The sequence below is a fragment of the Theropithecus gelada genome, chromosome 13 (genome assembly GCF_003255815.1).
Source record: "Theropithecus gelada isolate Dixy chromosome 13, Tgel_1.0, whole genome shotgun sequence".
Taxonomy (NCBI): Eukaryota; Metazoa; Chordata; class Mammalia; order Primates; family Cercopithecidae; genus Theropithecus; species Theropithecus gelada.
In genome coordinates this window covers 105,588,016-105,611,943 of record NC_037681.1, presented here as the reverse complement: position 1 = coordinate 105,611,943, position 23,928 = coordinate 105,588,016, and the positions used below count along the sequence as shown (strand labels likewise).

General features: G+C 36.4%; 1 protein-coding gene across 1 annotated transcript in view; it reads right to left on the bottom strand.

Annotated features, from left to right (window-relative positions):
- Positions 1-23,928, bottom strand: part of DNAH6 (dynein axonemal heavy chain 6) — a 326,626-nt gene that overhangs the window by 273,228 nt on the left and 29,470 nt on the right. Inside the window, exons 6-11 of the mRNA XM_025353865.1 lie at positions 23,406-23,540; positions 23,196-23,316; positions 22,391-22,520; positions 20,754-20,922; positions 17,511-17,627; positions 13,084-13,284 (exon numbers count right to left, since the gene is read on the bottom strand). Coding sequence (XP_025209650.1) covers positions 13,084-13,284; positions 17,511-17,627; positions 20,754-20,922; positions 22,391-22,520; positions 23,196-23,316; positions 23,406-23,540 — 873 coding nt within the window. The remainder of the gene's footprint in view (positions 1-13,083; positions 13,285-17,510; positions 17,628-20,753; positions 20,923-22,390; positions 22,521-23,195; positions 23,317-23,405; positions 23,541-23,928) is intronic.

Sequence of the window (23,928 nt, the reverse complement as noted above, 5' to 3'; positions counted from 1 at the left end):
TCGCATGACCTTCACATTTTTTAAAGGTACCTCAGTTGTGTGTATATGTGCATGTGTGTGTTTTATGTTTACTCATTATTAGACTCAGATTTAAATTTTTGGCAGTAACAACACATAACTGATGTATGTTCTTTGCAGCATCTCACAAGGCACTTGCTGATTTGTCTCATTACTGGTAATATTAACACATTGGCTAAAGAAGTGTTTGGCAGACTTATCACTGTAAACTATTTTTCCCTTTGAAAGCAATAAGTAGCTTATAGACAGAGAATTTGAGGTTATGTAAATACTCCATTTCTCATCATACGTTTGTGTACTCATTTTAGTACACATCAGAGATTCTTGCTGATTGCTGATGGCTTCTGCAGTGAATTTTCTAATTGTGTTTTCTTTCTACATTTGTTTGCATTCAACCAAAGGAAAAACTTTCTCTTCTCACTCGTTCAATTAATTAGTTAGTTAATTCATTATTTCACAACATGGACTCATATAGTCTCATTTTATTCAAGGGATTTGGTGCTGATCAAATTGTCCCAGTGTGTCCAGAATTGGTTCCTTCTGGTGGGTTCCTGGTCTTGCTGACTTCAAGAATGAAGCCACAGCCTCTTGCAGTGAGTGTTACAGCTCTTAAAGATGGTGTTTCCGGAGTTGTTTGTTCCTCCCAGCGGGTTCGTGGTCTTGCTGACTTCTGGAGTGAAGCTGCAGACGTTTGCAGTGAGTGTTACAGCTCTCAAAGGTAGTGCAGACCCAAAGAGTGAGCAGCAGCAAGATTTATTGTGAAGAGGGAAAGAACAAAGCTTCCACAGTGTTGAAGAAGACCAAAGCAGGTTGTGGCTGCTGGCTTGGGCAGCCAGCTTTTATTCCCTTATTTGGCCCTGCCCACATCCTGCTGATTGGTCCATCTTACAGAGTGCTGATTGGTCCATTTTACAGAGTGCTGATTGGTGCATTTACAATCCTTTAGCTAGACACAGAGCTCTGATTGGTGCATTTTCACAGAGTGCTGATTGGTGCATTTACAATCCTTCAGCTAGACAAAGAGTGCTGATTGGTGCATTTTTACAGAGTGCTGATTGGTGCATTTACAATTCTTTAGCTAGACACAGAGCGCTGATTGGTGCATTTACAATCCTCTAGCTAGACAAAATTAAGTTCTCCAAGTCCCCACTCAACCCAGGAAGTCCAGCTGGCTTCACCTCTCACCAGGGAGACCCTTCGAGGTGGCTTTTTGTCTTTTCTACATGTCTCCATTGTTATTTGGGCATGTTCTTATTTTTTAGCTGAATAATATTCTCAAGGCTCATATTGTACTGTCCTGCCCCACCCCTTGAAGAAGAGAGTTCTGCAAAAAGAACAAAGAGAGTTCCTTTCAATTAGGAATGATATATAGAAACTAACATGTGGATACTAGATGTGCTCATTGGTATTGGGATGTCATTGCTTGTAGGCTATTTCAGCAGACAGGTCTAGGAAACACACATACACCCCACATACAATCACAAAACCCTACACATTTCTTTATCTTTCTAAAGATCAATTAAAATCCATGAGTTCACAACTCCATTCCAATGCAACAACATAGGGTTCATTCCAGCCTTCCCTCTTCCATATTTGTAACTCCCTGTCTGAGGATGAGTAACCTCATTTCATCATTCACAATACATTTATTTGTTTTGCTCAAGTCTAAATAAAATACACAGAGAGTAGTTTCAGCATTGCTAATACACTAACACCACTGCAAAAAACAAACCTACTAACCAGAGTTCAGTATTTACTGCAGTTATGGTGGTTTTTCATCCTCAGGGTACATGGCCAAAATACTGTGCTCAAAAGTTACTTAGTTTAGTTATTTTCCCCCATCCCTTTAGTGTGGTTATGTATTTCATTTGAAATATATGTGGGTTTATTTCTTTTTGTTTGTATTTTGTTTTAGAGTTTTGCTCTCCATTTTGTTGATTATTTTTAGAACTATATTAAAAGGTATACTCAGAAAATAGTCACTTCCCCATTTTTTTCACTTCTTACCCACCTTCCTCACTCTTCCTACACCATTCACATTACCTCCTCTAGGTAACTAATTTCCTTAGTTTCTGGTTTATCTCCCTTTTCTTCCTACTTCTCACATAAACAGTAGTATACTATAGATATTCTTTTGTACTTTGCCTTTTCCATCTAACAATATGTCCTGGAAATCACTCTATATTAATTAATAACCAACTTCTTCATCCATTTATTCAGTCGCATAGTATTCCTTTGTGTGGATATACCATAGATTATTCAATAATTTTTCTACACATGGCTATTTTGGTAGTTTCCAATATTTTGCACTCATAAACAATGCTGCAATAAGTAATCTAGTGCATATGTACTTATGTATTGTTGAAAACGTATGTTTTTAGGATACATTTTAAAGGTTGTATTGTTGGATCAAAAGGTAAATGCATGTATAGTTTTATTTTGCAAAATGTTCCTTTATTTTTTGCATTCCCACAAGCATAATGTGAGAGCGTTTATTTACCCATAGGGTAATCACCAGAAAGTGTTGGTATACTTTTTAATTTTGCTAATCTGATAGTTGAGAAATTATATCTCAGTTTTAATTCTCATTAATCTTATGAGTAGACTACCTTTTCATATGTTTAGATGCTATGTTTATGAACTTTTTATCATAAGTTTTGACCATTTTTCTTTTTTTAAAATTAAATTAAACAATTTAATTTTAAGTTCCAGGATACATGTGCAGGATAGGATATGCAGGTTTGTTACATAGGTAAATGTATGCCATGGTGGTTTGTTGCACCTATCAACCCATCACCTAGGTATTAAGCTCCACATGTATTTGCTATTTATCCTGTTGTTCTTCCTCTCCACACACCCTGATGGGTCCCAGTGTGTGTTATTCCCCTCCCTGTGTCCATGTGTTCTCATTGTTCAGCTTCCACTTATAAGTGAGAATACATGGTATTTTCTGTTTATGTGATAGTTTGTTGAGGATAATGACTTCCAGCTCCATCATATCACTGCACAGGACATGATCTCATTCATTTTTATGGCTGCATAGTATTCCATGGTGTATATATACCACATTTTCTTTATCCAGTCTATCACTTATGGGCATTTGGATTAATTCCATGTCTTTGTGATTGTGGATAGTGCTGCAATGAATATGCATGTGCATATATCTTTATAACAGAATGAATATTCCTTTGGGTATATACCCAGGAATGAGATTTCTGGGTCAAATGGTATTTCTGGTTCTAGGTCTTTGAGGAATCACCACACTGTCTTCCATAAAGGTTGAACTAATTTCACCAACAGTGTAAAAAGCCTTCCTGTTCTCCACAGCCTCACCATTATCTGTTGTTTCTTGATGTTTTAATAATTGCCATTCTGAGTGGTGTGAGATGGTATCTCTTTGTGGTTTTGATTTGCATTTCTCTAATGATCAGTGATGTTGAGCTTTTATATCTATATATATATATATATATGCCACATATTATATAATATATATATGCCACATAAATGTCTTCTTTTGAGAAATGTCTGTTCATGTCCTTTGCCCAGATTGCAGAAAGTTTTCCTATTCTGTAGGTTGTCTGTTCACTCTGATGATAGTTTCTTTTGTTGTGCAGAAGTTCTTTAGTTTAATTAAATCCCATTTGTCAATTTTTGCTTTTGTTGCAATTGCTTTTGATGTTTTGTCATGAGATCTTTGCCTATGCCTATGTCCTGAATGGTGTTGCCTAGATTTTCTTCTATGATTTTTATAGTTTTGGGTTTTACATTTAAATCTTTAATCCATCTTAAGTTAATTTTTGTATAAGGTGTAAGGAAGGGGTCCAGTCTCAATTTTCTGCATATGGCTAGCCAGTTCTCCCAGCACCATTTATTAAATAGGGAATCTTTTCCCCGTTGATTGTTTTTGTTAGGTTTTTTGAAGATCAGATGGTTGTGCAGTTTTATTTCTGAGATCTCTATTTTATGCCATTGGTCTACACGTCTGTTTTGTATCAGTACCATGCTATTTTAGTTAAAGTAGCCTTGTAGCATAGTTTGAAGTTGAGTAGTGTGATGCTTCCAGCTTTGTTCCTTTTGCTTAGGATTGTCTTGGCTATATAGGCTCTTTTTTGGTTCCATATGCATTTTAAAGCAGTTTTTTTTCTATGTCTGTGAAGAATGTGTTTTGACCATTTTTCTACCTAGTTTTGGTTTCCCCTCTCTCTAGTATTAGAAATATTAGCCCTTAGCTGTAATATGTAATACAAATAGATTCTCCCTGTTTATAAGTGTATTTTTACTTTGTTTAAATTTTTCTTTGCAAAAGATTTATTTGTTGTGTAATCAAATTTATCAATTCATTCTATTCTTGCATCCAGATTTTTGAGTCATAGTTAGATAACCCTTTTTATGAACAAATCATAAAAGAATTTGTCCATCTTTACTTACAGTTTTATTTTATTTTCAGATCCCTAATCTATATATTGGTGTGTAGAATGTGAACCATAGATCTAATTTTATCTTTATCCAAATAGCCATTCAGTTGTACCAGCTACATTTATGAAAAATTCATATTTGTCTCAGTGATTTCAGATATTATATATTTTATACATTTCCATATGTACTTTGGTGTCTATTCTATTCTACTGGTCTGACAGCTATTCATGTGCCAGTACCATGTTCTTTTAATTATAGAGTGTTTATATTAAATATTTGGGCAGTATAGTACTCCTCATAGCTTTTCTTTTTTCAACATTTTGGTAGTTATTCTTAGATGTCTATTTATGCATATAAGCTTTATTATGAACTTGTCAGTATTTTCATTGGCATGTGTTAAAATTATAAATTAACCTAGAGAGAATAAAACATCATTATCATGTTGAGGCATCCCATTTAAGAAATTTTTATTGGCATGTATTAAAATTATAAATTAACCTAGAGAGAAAAATCATCTTTATCATGTTGAGTCATCCCATTTAAGAAATTTTTTCCAAGCCTATTTTTGTGTCTTACAGAAGATTTTTTAAAAACATAAAAGTGTTCTTCATATGGGTTTTTAGCATTTCTTATTAAATTTATTCCTAACTATATTACTTTCTTGCTGCTATCATGAAAGAAGCATTTTCTATCAGCCATTTTCAATATTCTAGAATAATTGAGGTGGCACTGTGAATGTCTAGTCTTTGGAGATTTGATAAATTTCCCCCATTTGGGCCTGGTGCTTTTTGTAGAGTATTTCTTTGGTAACTTTCTGTATATCTTCTGTGGATATTGGTAGGAGCTCTATTTCTAATGTGCACAATTCCAGTAAATATATTTCCCTAAAAAATTATCAATTTTAACTAAACCTGAATGTGGGGTTAGTTAAGTGGTCTAAATGCTCCATGTAAAAAACATAGAGAGGATAGCTGGATAAAAAGACAAGACGCAACGATTTGCTGTCTTCAAGAGAACTGTCTCACATGTAACAACACCCATAGGCTGAAAGTAAAGAGATGAAAAAAGACCTACCATGAAAATGGAAAACTAAAAAGAGCAGGAGTCACTATTATAATATCAGATAAAATAGAGGATAAACCAACACCAATTAAGAAGGAAAAAGAAGGGCATTACGTAATGATAAAGGGTACAATTCAACAACAAGACTTGGCTGTTCTAAATACATACACAGCCAACATTGCAGCACCCAGATTTATTATAAAATTACTTCTAGACCTACAAAAAGACATAGACAGCCACACAACAATAGTGGGATCCTTGAACATGCCCACTAACAGTGACTGATCATTGAGGCAGAAAACTAATAAAGAAATTGAAGACTTAAACCTGACACTCCAACAATTGACTCTGGATTAACAAATAAAAAGGAAAAAGAATAAACACAACCAGAATTGACAAAGATGAAATTACAACAGATTCTAGAGAAATAAAAAAGATCCTCAGAGACTATTATGAATAATTCTATACACAAATTAGAAAATCTAGAGGAAATGGATAAATTCCTGGAAATATACAACCTGCCAAAACTGAACCAGAATGACAGTGAAACCCCAAACAAACCAGTAACAAGTTTAGAAATTGAATAAATAATTTAAAAAATCTACCAAAAAAATAAAAATAAAAAAGCCCTGGACCAGATGGATTCACAGTCAAATTCTACCAGATATACAAAGAACTGGTACCAGTTCTACTAAAACTATTCCAAAATATCGAAGAGGAAGGTTTCATTCCTAGCTCATTCTATTGAATACTAAGCTAGTATCACCCTGACACCAATATCTGGCAGAGACACAATGAAAAAAGAAAACTTCAGGCCAATATTCCTGACGAACATAGATGCAAAAAATCCTTAACAAAATACTAGTGAACAGAATCTAGAAGCATATCAAAAAGTTAATACACCACAAACAAGTAGACTTTATTCCTGGGATTCAAGGCTGTTTTAACATATGCAAATCAATAAATGTGATTCACCAGATGGAGAGAATTTAAAGCAAAAATCATATGATCATCTCAACAGACACAGAAACAGCTTTTGATAAAATGCAACATCCCTTCATGATAAAATCCCTAAGCAGACTAGGGATCAAAGGAACAGACTTCAAAATAATAAGAGCCATTCATGACAAACACACAGCAACATCATACTGCACGGACAAAAGTTGAAACCATTCCCCTTGAGTCCTAGAACGAGACAAGGATGCTCACCCTTACTGCTGTTATTCAACATAGTACTGGAAGTTCTAGCCACAGCAATCACGCAAGAGAAAGAAATAAAAGACATACAAATAGGAAGGGAAGAAGTCAAATGATCTCTCTTTGCTGATGATATAATTCTATACCTAAAATCCTCTAAAGACTCTGCCAAAAGGCCCCTAGAACTGATAAATGACTTCAGTAAAGTTTTGGAATACAAAATAAATGTACAAAAATCAGTAGCATTTCTATACACCTTATATGGTCAAGTTAAGATTCAAATCAGGCCGGGCGCGGTGGCTCAAGCCTGTAATCCCAGCACTTTGGGAGGCCGAGACGGGCAGATCACGAGGTCAGGAGATCGAGACCATCCTGGCTAACACGGTGAAACCCCGTCTCTATTAAGAAATACAAAAAACTAGCCGGGTGAGGTGGCGGGCGCCTGTAGTCCCAGCCAGCTACTCGGGAGGCTGAGGCCGGAGAATGGCGTGAACCTGGGAGGCGGAGCTTGCAGTGAGCTGAGATCCGGCCACTGCACTCCAATCTGGGTAACAGAGCAAGACTCCGTCTCAAAAAAAAAAAAAAGATTCAAATCAATAACTCAATCCCATTTATGATAACCACATATACACAAAATGAAATGCCTAGGAATACAGCCAAACCAAGGAGGTAAAATATTTCTACATGGAGAACTACAAAACACTGCTGAAATAAATTAGAGATGGAAAAAGATTCCATGCTCGTGGACTGGAAGAATCATTATTGTTAAAATGGCCATAATGCCCGAAGCAATTTACAGATTCAATGTGATTCCTATCAAACTACTTGCATCTTTTTTCACAGAATTAAAAAAAAACACTATTCTAAAATTCATATGGAACCAAAAAGGAGCCCACTAGCCAAAGCAATTCTAACCAAAAACAACAAAGCTAAAGGCAGCATATTACCTGGCTTCAAACTATGCTACAAGTCTACAGTAACCAAAACAGCAAGATATTGGTACAAAAACAGACACATAGACCAATAGAACAGAACAGAAAACCCAGAGATAAAGCTGCACACCCACAACCATCTAATCTTGGATGAAGTTGGCAAAAACAAGCAATGGGGAAAAGATTCCCTATTCAACAAATGGTGCTGGAATAACTCACTAGCCATATGCAGAGGAATGAAACTGCACCTCTACCTTTCACTATATACAAAAATTAACTCAAGATGGATTAAAGATTTAAATGTACAATCTCAAACTATGAAATTCCCACAAGAAAACCTAGAAAATACCCTTCTCGACACAGGCTTGGCAAAGAATTGTTGGTTGTTTGCAAAAACAATTGCAACAAAAACAAAAATTGACAAGTGACACCAAATTAAACTAAAGAGCACCTGCACAGCAAAAGAAATTTTCAATAAGCACACAACCTATATAATGGGAGAAAATATTCACAAACTACACATTTAGCAAAGGTCTAATATCCATAATCTATTAAAAACTTAAATCAACAAGCAAAAAAACAAATGACCTCATCAAAAAATGGGCAAAATACATGAATAGACACTTCTCAAAAGAAGATATACAAGCAGCCAGCAAACATATGAAAAAATGCTAATTATCACTAATCATCAGAGAAATGCAAATCAAAACCATGATGAGATGCCATCTCACACAAGGCAGAATGGCTATTATAAAGCTAATAAATAGTAGTTATTTCTCCATACCTAGGGAGGCTATGGAGAAAAGGGAATACTTATACACAATTAGTGGGAATGTAAGTTAGTTCATCCACTATGGAAAGCAGTTTGGAGATTTCTCAAAGAACTTAAAACAGAGCTACCATTTGACCCAGCAATCCCATTGTTGGGTATGTACATGTATTAGTCTGTTCTCACACTGCTAATAAAGACATACCCAAGACTAAGTACTTTATAAACAAAAAGAGGTTTAATGGACTCACAGTTCCACATGGCTGGGGAGGCCTCACAATCATGGCAGAAGGCAGAGGAGGAGCAAAGGTGCATCTTAAGTGGTAGCAGGCAAGAGATCATGTGCAGGGGAACTGCCCTTTATGAAACCATCAGATCTCATGAGGCTTATTCACTATCATGAGAACAGCACGGGAAAACCCGCTCCCATGATTCAATTACCTCCTACTAGGTCCCTCACACTACACTTGGGGATTATGGGAGCTACAATTCAAGATAAGATTTGGGTGGAACACAGCGAAACCATATCAATACCCAAAGGAAAATATATCATTGTACCGCAAAGAAGCCAGTCCTCAAATAAAACCTTCATTATTGAGACTCTAATGAGCTTCCCTGCTAGGTGATATTTCATTTGTGTTGTCAAAATCCACTGCTGGAGGAATTAATGCCTCCTGTGTGACTCCACTGGAGAGGATTCTTGGAAGCTGTGCCTGGTTTCCTCTGAACTTTATCCCATGTGCCTTTTCCATTTGTTAATTTTGTTTTATATCCTTACACCATAATACATCATAGCCATGAGTAAAATTATACACTGTGAGTCCTGTGAGGTCTCTTCATAGCATCTGGCATTAAGGATCCCTGACTCATAGGATTACAAGCCCCATTTTCTTATTGTTTACATTTGCCCCTACAACATTGAGCATCTTTTCATTTTTAACCTTTCTGAATCATTTTGTTTTGGATTTCTCCCTTGTATCCAGAATATTGTTTTGTCTTGCCTTGGGAGCCAAATTGAAAATCTTTTTCTTTTAATAGATGAATTGAGCTCATTTATATTCATCACATTACTGATATATTTGGTCCCAACTTGGTCATATTATTTTCTATGTGTCTTATGGTTGTATGTGTGCTTCTTTCTTTCTTTCTCTGAGTGACAATATATTTTTTAAAAATACCATTAGTCACTTGTTTCCTTATTAATCTTTCATACTTTGATTTGTTGGTTTTTACTGATATTCTTTAATTCCAGCCTATTAACTGTACATTAATCAATAACCTTATTCTACTTTTCTTTTATTCTCTTCCTTCTCTATTTTTAAAGTTGCACTATTTCAACTTCATTAGAACGTACATTTATATACTAGTTTCCTATTCTTGTCTCTATCTTTTTTTAAAGGCTCATATAGATCTACAATTAAATATGTTAAATGTTCCCTATCAGCATCAGCTTTTTTCCCCCCAAAGTTATTTCTTATCGTGTAGTAGATTCTCATGGATGAAACTCATCGTGTAGTAGATTCCTAATGAGTACCAAATTCCCTGGGTTCTTGCATGTTGAAAACTATTTTTGTATGGCCTTGATACTTAAAAGACTAGCTTGGCTAGATAAAATTCTTGATGCACATTTTCTTTCCATGGGTTTTTTTTTTTTTTTTAATTGCTCCTCCATTATTGCCTTACTTCTTATGTTGTTTTTGAGAAGTCTGATGGTAGTCTAATTCTCTTGTCTCTGTAACACCTGCAGAAAAATTCTTTAGCCTTAAAATCTAATAATTTTAAAAGGCTATATCTCAGGGTTGATTGTTGTGGGTAATTTTCCAAGGAACTCTGTAGGCCCTTTCGATATATACATTCAAATTTTCTTTTCCTGAACTATAGTTAAAAATAAATGTTTGCTGTATCCTCTTCTTCTGTTTTCCTCTTACAGACACACCAATTATATGTATGTTATTTCTTCTTTGCCTGTCTTCCATTATAATTATTTTCTCTCTGAACCACTTTACTGATTTCTCAATCTTATTTTCATTCATTCTCTTGGTTGTTTTCTTATCTTTCTTCTATACTCATTACTTTGGTTTCCCATCATTCTTCTAGTCATGTTAAACTCTTGACCTTATTTTCCTTTGAGCACTGTGTAATTTAGTCTTCATTTCTGAGATGATTTCATCTTTTTTCCCTTCCATTTATATTTTTAAATTTTAATTTTTAATTCATTGTGGCTTTTTGTATATTTGAATGCTTCTTTGAGAATATTTACTTCAGTGTGTAGTGTTGTTTTTGCTTCATGGTTGTTAGTAGACTTGCATGTAGTTAACCTATTTTCATTTCTTTAGCTCAGGGATTGGGTGATTTATAAGATTTTTAGTTCAAGAGCATTCTGTTCTGTCAGTGGAGCAAAATGAAATATGTTTTATTTTATTTTATGGTGACAGGAAAAAAGTTGGATATACTCTCATTTATTTGATTTTTTCTTGAGACAGAGTCTTGCTCTGCTGCCCAGGCCGGAGTGCAGTGGCATGATCTTGGCTCACTACAGCCTTTGCCTCTGGAGCTCAAGTAATCTTCCCACCTCAGCCTCCCAAGTAGGTTCTTTTTTGTTTTACAGAACTTACATTTTCAGTAGTTGCTTCATTTTCTCTGCACCATCCAATGTTCATATAATGCCTCATCTTCTTTAGAAATTTTTAAAACTTTTTAATTTTTATTTTTAACCTTATTTCCTCCCCCAGAACTAATGGCATCTTGAGTAGCCTTCACTTTTAAGTCTCCTTCCTGTAGTCAGTCCTCTGATACACCAGGACTTTTTAAAATCATTTTTGCATGTAGGATAGGCTTCTTTCTGGCTGTGACTTTAGATTAACCTCAGCTTCTTAGATTAACTGCTAGCTCCTTGGTTCTCTCTTTTGTAGATTTCCCAAGGACTGGCCTCACTGTCTGCAAAGGCTGTGGCAGGAGCATGAGGAAGAAAGCTCATTGGTGTATGTGTTTATTTTTCTTCTCAGAGGTAATTTGACACTTGGGTATTCTCTTTCTTTCAGCTACTTCCTAAGGGTATAAATTTTGTTTAGTTTTATTTCTTTTTCTTGTAGGTTCTTACTAATTTTGGAAGATATGTGGGTGATTCATATTTAGACAGTTGCAATTATCCTTGGCTCTCTGAATTGAAAATATAACTTTTAATTACAAATGTTATAGTCATAATTTAAAAAAATAATTGTCTAAGGGAGAGAAAGTTGATGAATCAGAAAACTATTTTGGTACCAGAAAATCTGGTAGTTAGTAAATGAAATAAGGTTGTGGAATATCCTCCTTAGTATAAGTATTAATGCAAAAAACACAAAAATCTAGGATGAAATTTTAGAATTAGAACATACATGGAGTCAATTTGCAAAGTTAAAATTATGAAAGAGGCCAAACCAACATGGCAGGAGCTTACAACTTTTGAATTGATGATTTAAAATAATGTAGCTGAGAATAAGAATTCCACCATAAGCAGAGACAGTAGTAGATGGAAAATGTTGTTTGCTTTTAAAATCATACCATGACAGTTACAACCATATTTTGATGAATAAAGAGATTGAAACACTATGCTAATTTTAAGTTACATAGGAATGTATATATAATGGATATTTATGACTGACAAATGGGTAAATTTTAAGTTTGAAAATTACAGTATCATTTTGGTGTCAAGAAGAAAAGGTATTTGCAGTATTTTGAGGGCCGCATTCCTATTTTTCCACACAGGAGATTAGGTTACTCAGAAATGTAGGAGAGAAGCAAGTCAAGGAATAATGCTTGTTTCTTTACCTTCTCACGTCAATCACATTGGTAAGTGTGCTTTTGAGTTTAAAAATTGGGACAACTAAGATAAAACTTTTATGTGTAGAATACTATTTTCAAAGTCTTCAAGCATGCTTTAGTTAGTGCTTGCATTTGAGTGGCTATGGATAGATGCCATTATATTTATTTTCTAAAGGGCCCCAAATAGTGAAACACCATGTTTTTGTTTTAATAAAACATTAAACATGTAATGAAAAATGACTTTAGTAAAAGACATTGTGTTGGCTGGTGAGTCACCCTGGCTCTGACTGTGTTTCAGCATCCTCAACAGCCAGGATTACTTTCCCAAAAACACGTGCACATGGATCGCTAATGATAAGTAACTGTTTCTCCAGATATTTTAACGCCGCTTTTTTTTTTAGGAGTCTCACTCTGTCACGCAGGCTGGAGTGCAGTGGCGTGATCTCGGCTCACTGCAAGTTTGCCTCCCAGGTTCACGCCATTCTCCTACCTCAGCTTCCCAAGTAGCTGGGACTACAGGCACCTGCTACCACGCCTGGCTAATTTTTTGTATTTCTTAGTAAAGATGGGGTTTCACCGTGTTAGCCAGGATGGTCTCTATCTCCTGACCTCATGATCTGCCTGCCTCAGCCTCCCAAAGTGCTGGGATTACAGGTGTAAACCACTATGCCGGGCCCTATTTTAATGCTTTTAAAAAATTATTTCATGCTCAACAGGACAATTTCTAGAGAACAAATATTATTTTCAAATTTTACCATTTAGAGATTAGGCACATGCCAATTTTCACATACAGAACATTTAGAGATAAGAAAGAAAAAATATATATTACTTAATTTCACAAAAATTGAGAATATTATAAAATAGTTTTAGACAGAGTAAATATACCTTTATTTGAGAAATAATTGTGTGAAAATTCTTATCATCCTCGAATACTGCTGCTAAACTTGGCCCAGTTCCACAGGTTTTTTCTTCAAGTTTGTTGTTAATATAAGGGCTGGTGAAAGCATCAAAATACGAATCAGGCACGAGATTAGGAACTGATAACACAGTGTTTTGACAATGATTAACTGCGCCCAAAATACCATCCTGTCAACGAGAAAGGCATAAACATAAATGTAAATGCGCATGTTTATAAATTCTTTTGAATTTTATGAAATGCTAAAATAAATAAGAATAACTTATTCAACCAGGCTGTGTATTGTGCTGATTCTGAGTGTACGACAAATCAGAAGACATGGCCCTACCTTCAGAACACATGTTTTCTAATTGAGAGAGACAAAAAAATTGCAACACATGGTGATGAGTTCTACATTTGAAGTGTGAACAAAACACTAGCAGGTCACAATGGAAGGAAAGCCAAGGAAGTCTATGGGAAAATTTAAAGGGAGGGTTAAAAGTTTATATTCTTTGAGTAGTAATTTATATTCCAGAAAGCTAATCTATGGAAAAAATAGAAATGTAAACAAAGATTTATGTGCAAGGATAATCACTGCAGTATTTCTTGTATTAATAACTAATCAGAGAAACACTTAAGTGTTCAAAAGTAGAAGTATAGTTATATAAGTTCTGGTGCCTTTATACAATGGAAAATTACATATCCTTACAAAATGGCATCTCCCAAAAATAATTAATGACATGAGAAAAAGCTTATGATATAATGTTAAGTTTGAATAAAAGAGAGTGAGCAGGATATAAAACTGGTATATCATATTATCTCAATGTAAATATGTATCTATATCTATCTCTGTAGATAACCTCATGGTAATTATGTATGTCAGCATATCAGTATGCACTAAGACAAGACTGGACAGAAGCATATAAAAATGTTAATGGGTTTTTATTTTTGGTACATAATATTATGGATTATTTTCATAATCTTTTCCTGTGTTTTTCAAAGTCTCTTCAATGAGCATGTTTAGTTTGTAATTTATAATAAATATAAAGTCTAATTAGAGAAAATGAGATAAAGAAAAGGTAAGTCTTTAAATGAGTCTCAAAAGATGAAGAGGAGCTTGTCAAGTATATCAGACAACAGTATAATCCTTGCTAAGTCATTGTGTGTGGGACCCAAGGGGCAGGCAGGTGAGTCATTTAGGTACTGGAGCATCAGCACTGCAGTGCAGAAAGAGGATACTCTGCAGACGCAGTCAGCCCCTTCATGAAAGGCCTTGTGCATGATGCCAGTGTTAGCCCATTGGTCAGCAATCCCCAAACTGTGACTGGGGACTACCCAGAGGATAAAGGGTCCCAACTTCCAAGGTAAATTTGAGAAGAAATCTTGAGTTACACGAAGTTAAACAGGAATTTTCTCAGGACCTGCTAAACAGGATTTTTTATATCTGTTAATATACAAATGTATATCACAACCCCCTTTGTCTTCGAATACTTATCAACAACTCACAGAACATCTTGTGAGAGATGCTACTACAGGCAATGGAGAAATTTTAAGCAGGAAAGGGACATGATTAGATTTGCTTATGAGAATAATCTTGCTGTCAGCAATGTGGAAAATGGATTAGAAGGGAAAGAGGCAGGCAGATGAGAGCAGACTATTTCAGCGGGCCAGAAGAGAGATGATGAGGTCCCAATGGAGAAGAGTGGCAGAGTGGGTGCAACCATGGTTCAGCACACAAGAACTGATGACCTGATCTCAAGGAGGTAAGGGAGACTCTAGGGGAACTCCCAGATTGCTGGCTTGGGAATCTGGGCATCTAGGAGAACTCCCAGATTGCTGGCTTGGGCACCTTTCATTGAGATGGAGACAGGGAGGGAGGAGCAAGTTTTCAAAGAAATTGATAAGTTCCATTCATATTGGTGAATTGAAGTTAACTGTGGGACATTCAGGTGAAGATTTCCAGATGACCATGAATGAGACTTAAAAGAAAAGTATTGGATCTATAGATATAAAAGAGGCTCTTGGAAAGATGACTGAGAAGGAAAAAACGTTGCTACAGAAATAGAAACCAAAGGAGGAGTCTATTTCAATTAAACCAAAGGAGAAGTCTATTTCAATTAAACCAAAGGCGGAGTCTATTTCAATTAGCAGAAGCAGTAAACAGAATCAAATGCAATGGGAGGTTTGTCTCACACAGCAAGAAATATTAGAATTCAAAAGTATATATTGAATCAAGTGTTAGGAAACCATAGGTAACCTAAGCAAGAGCGAAGTAAGAGATCATGACTTAGGTATATAATTTTCCTTTAGCTTAATCTCTGTATGTATGTGTGTTTGGAATCATTGGGAATGATTAAGGCTAATGACTAAAATTGTAGTGAAAAAATAGAAAATTTATGAATAATAGTCCTATTTATACTTCTATTGTCTGATTTTTGGGTTATATGAAATAAAATCTTATTTTGGTATGGATGGACAAGCATGTTAATTATTCCCAAAGCTTGGCCATGTATGTTTCATATGTAGAAGTTAAAAATACCCATGTGGGAAACAGGGTCCTGTAATAGGAAATGGGAAGCATATTCAGTTTTTTGAGGCCCTCCCCTTGGGGGTAAAAGACAGCCAGCTGCTTGTGAGAGAGCCTCCTTTTGTCATCTGCAGTCCAGGACACCTGCATCCCATGTGAAGGACATGAGTCTTGTGGCCAGGAGGGGACATGAGAGTCCAGTGCCTCTTGGCATGGGAGCTCCTGAGCGAGCTTCCAATCACAGGGACCTCAGTAGTCTGTTTGTCATTGTAAATGCCTTCAAACTGCCTATCCCATAAATTACAGAATCATAGACTGCTGGAAGAGGAAGCAACGCTAGAACTCATATGCCTTCTCATCATATAAATGCAGAAACTGAACCACAGAAGTGGTTTTCCCAAAGTCAAATAGCTTATTAATTGTAAAGCCAAGACTAAAATCTAGAGATCTTGATTACTAGTGCTTTTGAATCAGAGTACAGCAGCTAACAACAGAAGGTACAGACTTTGACTGGTTTACTAACCTATGCACCTATGCAAATATAGGAGGCAGAATTCTAAGATGACCCCCAAAATTCCTGCCCCTGTATACACATGCTGTTCAATCCCCTCGTTTTGAGTGTGGGTGAGAGTTGTGAATATAATGCGATGCCAGTCCCATGATTAGGTTATGTGATGCGGCAAAGGTGGGGGGGATATTGCAGGGGCCCAACTCAGTTGTTTTCAAGTTAGTCAAAAGTGATTACCCTTGATATATGTGACTGAATCAAGTGAAAGCCCTTAAAAGAGGGATTGAGGCCTTCCTAAGAGAATGGTCCATTTGGCCTTGAAGAAGTGAACAGCCATATTGTAAGCTGCTGAAAGAGTGGGCCACATAGCAAGGAACTACAGATGGATTCTAGGACCTAAGTAGGGTGGTCCTTGGCTGACACCCCTTAAGGAAATGGGGATCTCAGTCTTTACAGTTGCTTAGAGCTGAATTCTTCCAGCAGTCTGAGGGAGACCAAGACCTTGAAATAGAGGATAATCTGAGTAGCCAGTGAAGCTCCTGACTTACAGAAACTGAGATGATTCATGGAGGATGTTTCCAACTGCTAACTTTGTGGTAACTTGTTACACTGCTATAGATAACTAAGACAACAAAATTCTCTAGGATCCAGCATACCTTTAAAAAGATTTCAAAAATGGTATTTACAGGCTGGGCATGGTGGTTCACACCTGCAATGCCAGCACTTTGGCAGGCAGAAGCAAGCGGATCACTTGAGCCCAGGAGTTCAAGACCTGCCTGGCCATCATGGCAAAGACCCATCTCTAAAAAAAAATAGCCAGGCCTGGTGGCATACACCTGTAGTCCCAGCTACTCAGGAGGCTGAGGTGGGAGGATTGCTTGGGCCTGGGAGGTTGAGGCTGCAGTGAGCTAAAATCACATCACTGCATTCCAGCCTGGGTGACAGAGTGAGTCCCTGTTTCAAAAAAGAGAGAGAGAGAGAGAGAGAAAGGAAGGAAGGAAGGAAGAAAGGAAGGAAGGAAGGAAGGAAGGAAGGAAGGAAGGGAGGGAGGGAGGGAGGGAAAGAAAGGAAAAGGTATTCACAACAGAGTGATCTCTTGAGTTGTTCTTAAAGGGATCCCTATAGTCGCTTTTAAATTTTGTATAGAATGTTTTCCTGTACCTTACAAAGCCTCTAATCTGACTCAAGTTAAAGATAATGTGCTACACTTTTAGATAGTTTATATATAGCTATAATGCTGTGACAAAACAATGCTTTCTCTCTTTCTCATGACCATCTTGGAGTAGTGACAACTGCAATTCTGACAACCAATTGACAGCAAAATAGCTGCTTCATTTTCCAAAAAGGTGCTTGCATGTGAGTAATACATGAAACACACACACCAGAAAGTCTTCCAGAGAAGGCTCAAAGAGAAGTGACTGGACCGTCAACATTAGTTCTGTGAGAAACATGGGGATGAGAGATTCATCTTCTTCTTGCTTTTCCACCACAAGGGTCCCCTGAAATGAGTATATTTACAGTGTTATAAAGACACAAGTATCAAGGTCTAAAACAAAATTAAAAAACAAGGGACATGTAAACTGAAGTTTATATAATTAGCTGAATTCATAATCTTGGCATGCGGAAAGTGTTTCAGAGAATAATAAAGAACAGAAAGAAAAAAAGGCAAATATTGAAAGGCTACATAACAATTTAAACCTTTTCTCCTTGTAAAAATACTACCAACAAAATGGAAAGGTAAACAATAAACTAGGAAGACATATCAATAATGTATATAGCAGATACAAAGTTGATAATATTTTAATAAAACTATAGTTGATATACTTAATAGGACTATATGCCAATAATATATTAATGAATCTTTACATAGAAATATATTCAAATACATATATACTTAAGTAGAAAAATGGGCAAAGGACATAATCTGAGAATTCTTGAAAGCAAAATAGAAATGATGAATTCACCTCCTTATTCTTCTCTTCCTTAAAATAGTTTATTCAGTAACAACATTTGCAGAGAGTTTATGTGCACCAGGCACAATGCTGGGTATTTGTGTAATTCCCACACCAATCTTCTTAAACAGGTTCCCTTATTGTTCCCATAGGATGAAAATGGGATTCGGAGAAGGTAGAATGCTTCATCCAGATCATACTAGCTAGTAGGCGGCAGACCAGAATTCAAACCCTGATATTTCTGATTCCTAGACCCATGCCCTTATTCCTGCCCTGGGGTCATAATTACAAGAATACAACATTTGAAGGCAGTGATATCCCACTTTGTATATTACTGATGCAGATGAAAATGAACGGTAATATTATTTAGTACGCATATGGGTAAATGCTTATTCTTTTTTTTTTTTTGAGACGGAGTTTCACTCTTGTTGCAACAAGAGTGAGCAATTCATTGAGAGCAATGAAGCGATCGCAGCTCACTGCAACCTCCGTCTCCTGGGTTCAAGTGATTCCCCTGCCTCAGCTTCCTGAGTAGCTGGGATTATAGGCACCCACCACCATGCCCGGCTAATTTTTGTATTTTTAGTAGAGATGGTGTTTTAGTATGCTGGCCAGGCTGGTCTCGAACTTCTACCTCAGGTGATCCACCCACCTGGGCCTCCCAAAGTGCTGGGATTACAAACATGAGCCACCATGCCTAGCCTAAATGCTCATTCTTAAACATTGCTGTAAATTGACAAAGCTTTCTGGAGAGTATATGTCAGTGTGTATGTATCAAAAGCGGATCACGAGGTCAGGAGATCGAGACCATCCTGGCTAACACGGTGAAACCCCGTCTCTACTAAAAAAATACAAAAAACTAGCCGGGCGAGGTGGCGGGCGCCTGTAGTCCCAGCTACTCGGGAGGCTGAGGCAGGAGAATAGCGTAAACCCGGGAGGCGGAGCTTGCAGTGAGCTGAGATCCGGCCACTGCACTCCAGTCTGGGCGACAGAGCGAGACTCCGTCTCAAAAAAAAAAAAAAAAAAAAAAAAAATAAAAATAAAAATAAAAAATAAAAAAAAATAAAAAATGTGCATATTTCTGACTCAATTTCACATCTAGGAATTTTTTTCTAAGGGGAAAAATCTGAAATGTGTGAAAAATGTATAGACAAGGATACCCTTTAACAGCATTATTTGAAATAGTGGGAATGTGATAATTGAAAATTATTTACAAGAGTATATTTCTCTGTGAGAATATCACGTGGAAAAATAAATGTTGACGGGAAATATTTCATAATACTGTATTGTTAAGAGGAAGAAGCAAGGGATAAAGCAGTAAGGAAAGTATATCTTTTTTTCCCTTTGAAGTAATTATCTTTGGGTCGTGAAGGTGCTTTTCTTTGTATATTTCTGTGTTTTCCTAATTTTGTCACTTAGCATAAATTACTTTTAGAATAGAAAAATAAATGTGACTTTTAAAATTTTGATACTATTTATAAAAAGGAGAAATTCAGAATAGGGGAGGAGAGAAAGCTATGAAAAGGAGTACATGACTATGATTTAACTTTTGGAAGAAAGGGAAACTAAGGCTGAGAGCATCAGGTCTTGTATAATTAGGTTTCTGTGGAGCAGGAGACTTAAGCTGTGAGGGTAGGAAGTTAGATGAAATGAGATGAGCATGTAGGTATTCTGGAAGGAAGCTATTAGTACTAAGGATGGAGCTAGGGCAAAACTTACTGGAAATTTGAATATGAGATAATATGATCTTTCTTTTAGCTATGCTGGAATGCACGAATTTGTACTACTTCATCCAAACTTCTCAAAGTACTCTGTGTCTTTAAGATCAACATCCTCATAAAAGGCCATTCCCTCAAAGCACAGTAATTTGCTTCTTTTCACCTCTAAACTATTGTTTATCTCTTTTATTTATACCACTTTTCCTGCTTCTCCCTGCCAGTTTATGCCCACAAGGAGCATTTATGTCCCCACGAACTATAAGCTTTGGGGGACAAAGATCCTATCTATGCTTTTCACCACTATCTACTCAACATCCAGCACAGGAATTGGCACAGAGTAGGCACTTAAGAAATATGTCAATGAACATATGAGTAAGCTTTAGCAAGTTCCTGTGACAGGAAGTTTCTCTCAGTATGGTGGATTTTTACTCTATTATTAGATACTTGTTGATATGCTGATTTTCAGTCTGCCATTTCATGTGTATTGTAGACTTTGATTATAACATGAAATACTCTATGCCCGGGGTCCCCAACCCCCGGGCCATGGACCAGGTACAGGTCCAGGCTGCGCAGCAGGAGGTGAGCACAGGGTGAGCGTTACTGCCTGAGCTCTGCCTCCCCTCAGATCAGTGGTGGCATTAGATTCTCGTAGGAGCCCAAACCCTGCTGTGAACTGTGCATGTGAGGGATCTAGGCTGCATGCTCCTTATGAGACTCTAACTAATGCCTGAAGATTTGAGGTGGAACAGTTTCATCCCGAAATCATCCCCCAGAGTCTGCAGAAAAAATTGTCTTCCATGAAACTGGTCTCTGGTGTCCAAAATGTTGGGGGCCGCTGCTCTATGCATTTCTCTCTTTTTTTAGTGTACAGAGAATAGCATAATTCATAGAGCATAGTTTGTGCTCCTCAATAAATGCTGACCAATAAAATATTCTTAATTTTGTGTGAGTATACCTTTTTATCAGGGACTTCAGGCTTCTCTTCAGTAATCCATTTCTGAATGACATCTGCTGAAGGTGTTCGTTTTAGCTTGTCAGTGAGATGGTTCAAAAGCGAATTAACAGCATTTACGGTTAAGACATGCATTGTGTTCTCAATTAGATAGTCGTTTAGACGAATAAAGCTTGAAAAGAAAAAACAAATACAACTTCAGTTTTTTATATTCACTACATATTTTTGACAGTGCCTCTAAAGCAAATATTTAAAATGTAAAATATCATAATTTCTCCTTGAATTTCCATTTAATTATACTGCAATATCAGATATGTATTGTCCAGAAGAGTTGTTCTTAGATATTTTTCCTTTTAAAACACAAATATATTCAAATATGTAGCATTAATTCAGTTAGATGTTCTAACTTTTCAATAGAATATTTAATGAGTAATATAGCTGTTAGGGAAAATGCATCTAGTTTATCTAGCTAAAAGGGCCATAATTTTTTTAAAAGATGCTTTAAAGGAGAAATCAATGCATACAACATCTGTAACTTGCATTCTAATAGTAAAAGTGTAAAATTTTTGCTACTGAATAAATGTTGATGGCAATTGCTAACCCAAAGGTTTGAATTTTATGTTTCCTTACTTGAGTGCCTACTTAGAATGCAGACTGAGTCAGCAAGACATTTAGAATAGTTCTATTCTGCCCAAGTGGAGCTCTAAGGACTCTAATACTTTTAGGCCCACTATGGTAGCCTCAGAGACTGATTCACTGATTTCTGTTGCTACACAGATATTTTCATATATAAACTGAGATACAGTTAAGATGTTTTACATAACTGCAAAAGTTGGATTAAGTCTGTGAGGACTGAATAACAATAATCAGTATTTTATAGTTCCAAAGACATGAGGTTTTAGAATGATGGGAAATCAAAATTCTGGAACAGTCAAGGTCAAGATCCAGTTGGGTAAGCAGGTGTCAGAGCTAGTGCTAATGACAGTCCCCTGGTAAGGTCCTAGGAGGGATATCTCTCTCTCTGGCTCCCAGTGGTAAATACCATTTTAGGGATTGGGTGCACCTTTGTGAACTTATGCAGCTGCCTATAGTTCTTTTGTGACCAAAAAGATGGAGCAAGTCCTCCAGGCCCACTTGAGGAGGTCCATAAATCTGTGTGCCTGATTTCTCTCTGCCACAGCCTGCTGTACTGCAAGTCTCCATGCCCAGGCTGGGCCAGAGGGAAACAAAGCCAGAGAGATCAAAGAGGAGCTCTTGGTCTTGGCCTCATGCTCTGTCTCTACCAGCTCACGGTCCCAGAGCTGCTTTGGTTGGTGGCAGTTTGAAGAAGGGGTCTTCTGGGCCGTGCATTCAGGTTACCATGTCCCACAAATTTCTCATCACCATTCATGAACAATGTGGTGAAGGGTTCCATTTTTTTTTCCAAGTGAGACATTACTTAGGTCCTAGAAAAGATTCCACTTTTCATTTTAATTTTTTATTGTGTGTACTTAAGGTATACAACATGATGCTTTGATATACATAGTGATATGATTACTCCAATTATGCAAATTAACATACTCATCACTTTCTGGGGTTTAATGTTTAATGAAGCTTAAGATGGATACTACAATTTTGCTCGAAAATGAGAATAGTCTTACCACGTCAGCCTCATGCAATGATGCCTTTTGCTGGCCTGTTCTGTATACGTCATTTTCTCAGAGTCTCCGTAAGTGGGCAACTCCCATGGCGTATTAATGAAACTTATACTGCTCTGCATTTTATGATAATCTAAGAATAACAGAAGGCACAACAACAAGTGTACTTGTATAAAAGTTCCATCTCTTTCAATATGATTCAAAGAAAAGATAAATAAAATTCAAAAACAACAAAATATTTTGGTACATGAAGCATTTCAAACCTGCAAAACAGCCCAATTATCCAAAATAAGTTTACATCAAAGGATTTCAATTCAACAAGATTGTAGACAGTTTACTGACATTCTCATTAACAGGATTTGATCTGCCTACTATGCTACCTCTTTCCTAGGAACAGCTTTACCCTCCTTTTCTATCTATTATTTAGTCATCCTTTATAGTACATGCCAACCGAGTCAATCCTAAGGTCAATCCAGTCCCTTAATTTTAACAAACCTATTGTATGTGCTAGTAGACTGGACGTACCTTTAAGCAGAGAGATGCTGAGTCCACTCTAAAGTGCTTATTAATCAAGATTCTGTATGCAGTTTAGAAATACTATATACAAACAGGAGTAATGGGAGAAACATGCAGTATTTTCTATTTCCCTCCCTTCCACAAAATATATTAAATTTATAACATCCATCAAATGTTTGGAACAATTCAAACATAGAATCATTATTTAAACTTAAGAAAAGTAAAATTAAAAAGGGCTGAAATTTTAGAAAGCCACTACTTCTGATATATTGAGGTTCTTTCCCCTTCATACCCTCAACAGGTCCAAAAGGACAGTCATCAGGAACAAATCCTGCAGCACGCAAAGCAAATCGACAAGCCTTCCTGACTACATATTTTGCCTCATTTCGAAATTCTCCCAGGCGTTCTGTCACCTAGATATTGTTGAATATGTACAGTTAGTGATACTGAAGTATCAAAAATAGGGAAAAAAGCTTTGATTCTTATAGACAAAATTTGTTACCTCTGCTAGCCGTATGACTTGTGCGGCCTTAAATTCCTGCAGGGTGTACGTGTGACACTTTTCAATATAACAGAGTCCCATAAAACTCAAATAGTAACACAATTCATTTATTTTAAGAAGAGCTGGTCGCAAATGCTGAATGAAAATAGGAATTTATTATTTAGTAAAAATATTCTGTACTTTAAAAGTATAAACATTCAAAAAGCAAGAATGGTTATTAAGGATAATAAACACCTCTGTGTGTGAACTTTTGCTACAATTACAAAATACATACGTTAAAAGATCACTTCTATAACTCTTTTCTAAAACTATTCCTTGAATTATCAGATTTAATTTGTCTGAATTCCTTTCTTTTGATTTTGAAAACACATACATGCCTTTCAGCTATTTAAGGAATACGGCAAGTGATTTAAGGAATTGAGGGCAAGTAATAGAAAACTGGGTGTTACCTTAAGTACTTTACAATGTCCAGTTATAATGATAATGGAAAGGCCCATCTATTAACTTAAGAGGCTAGGACACA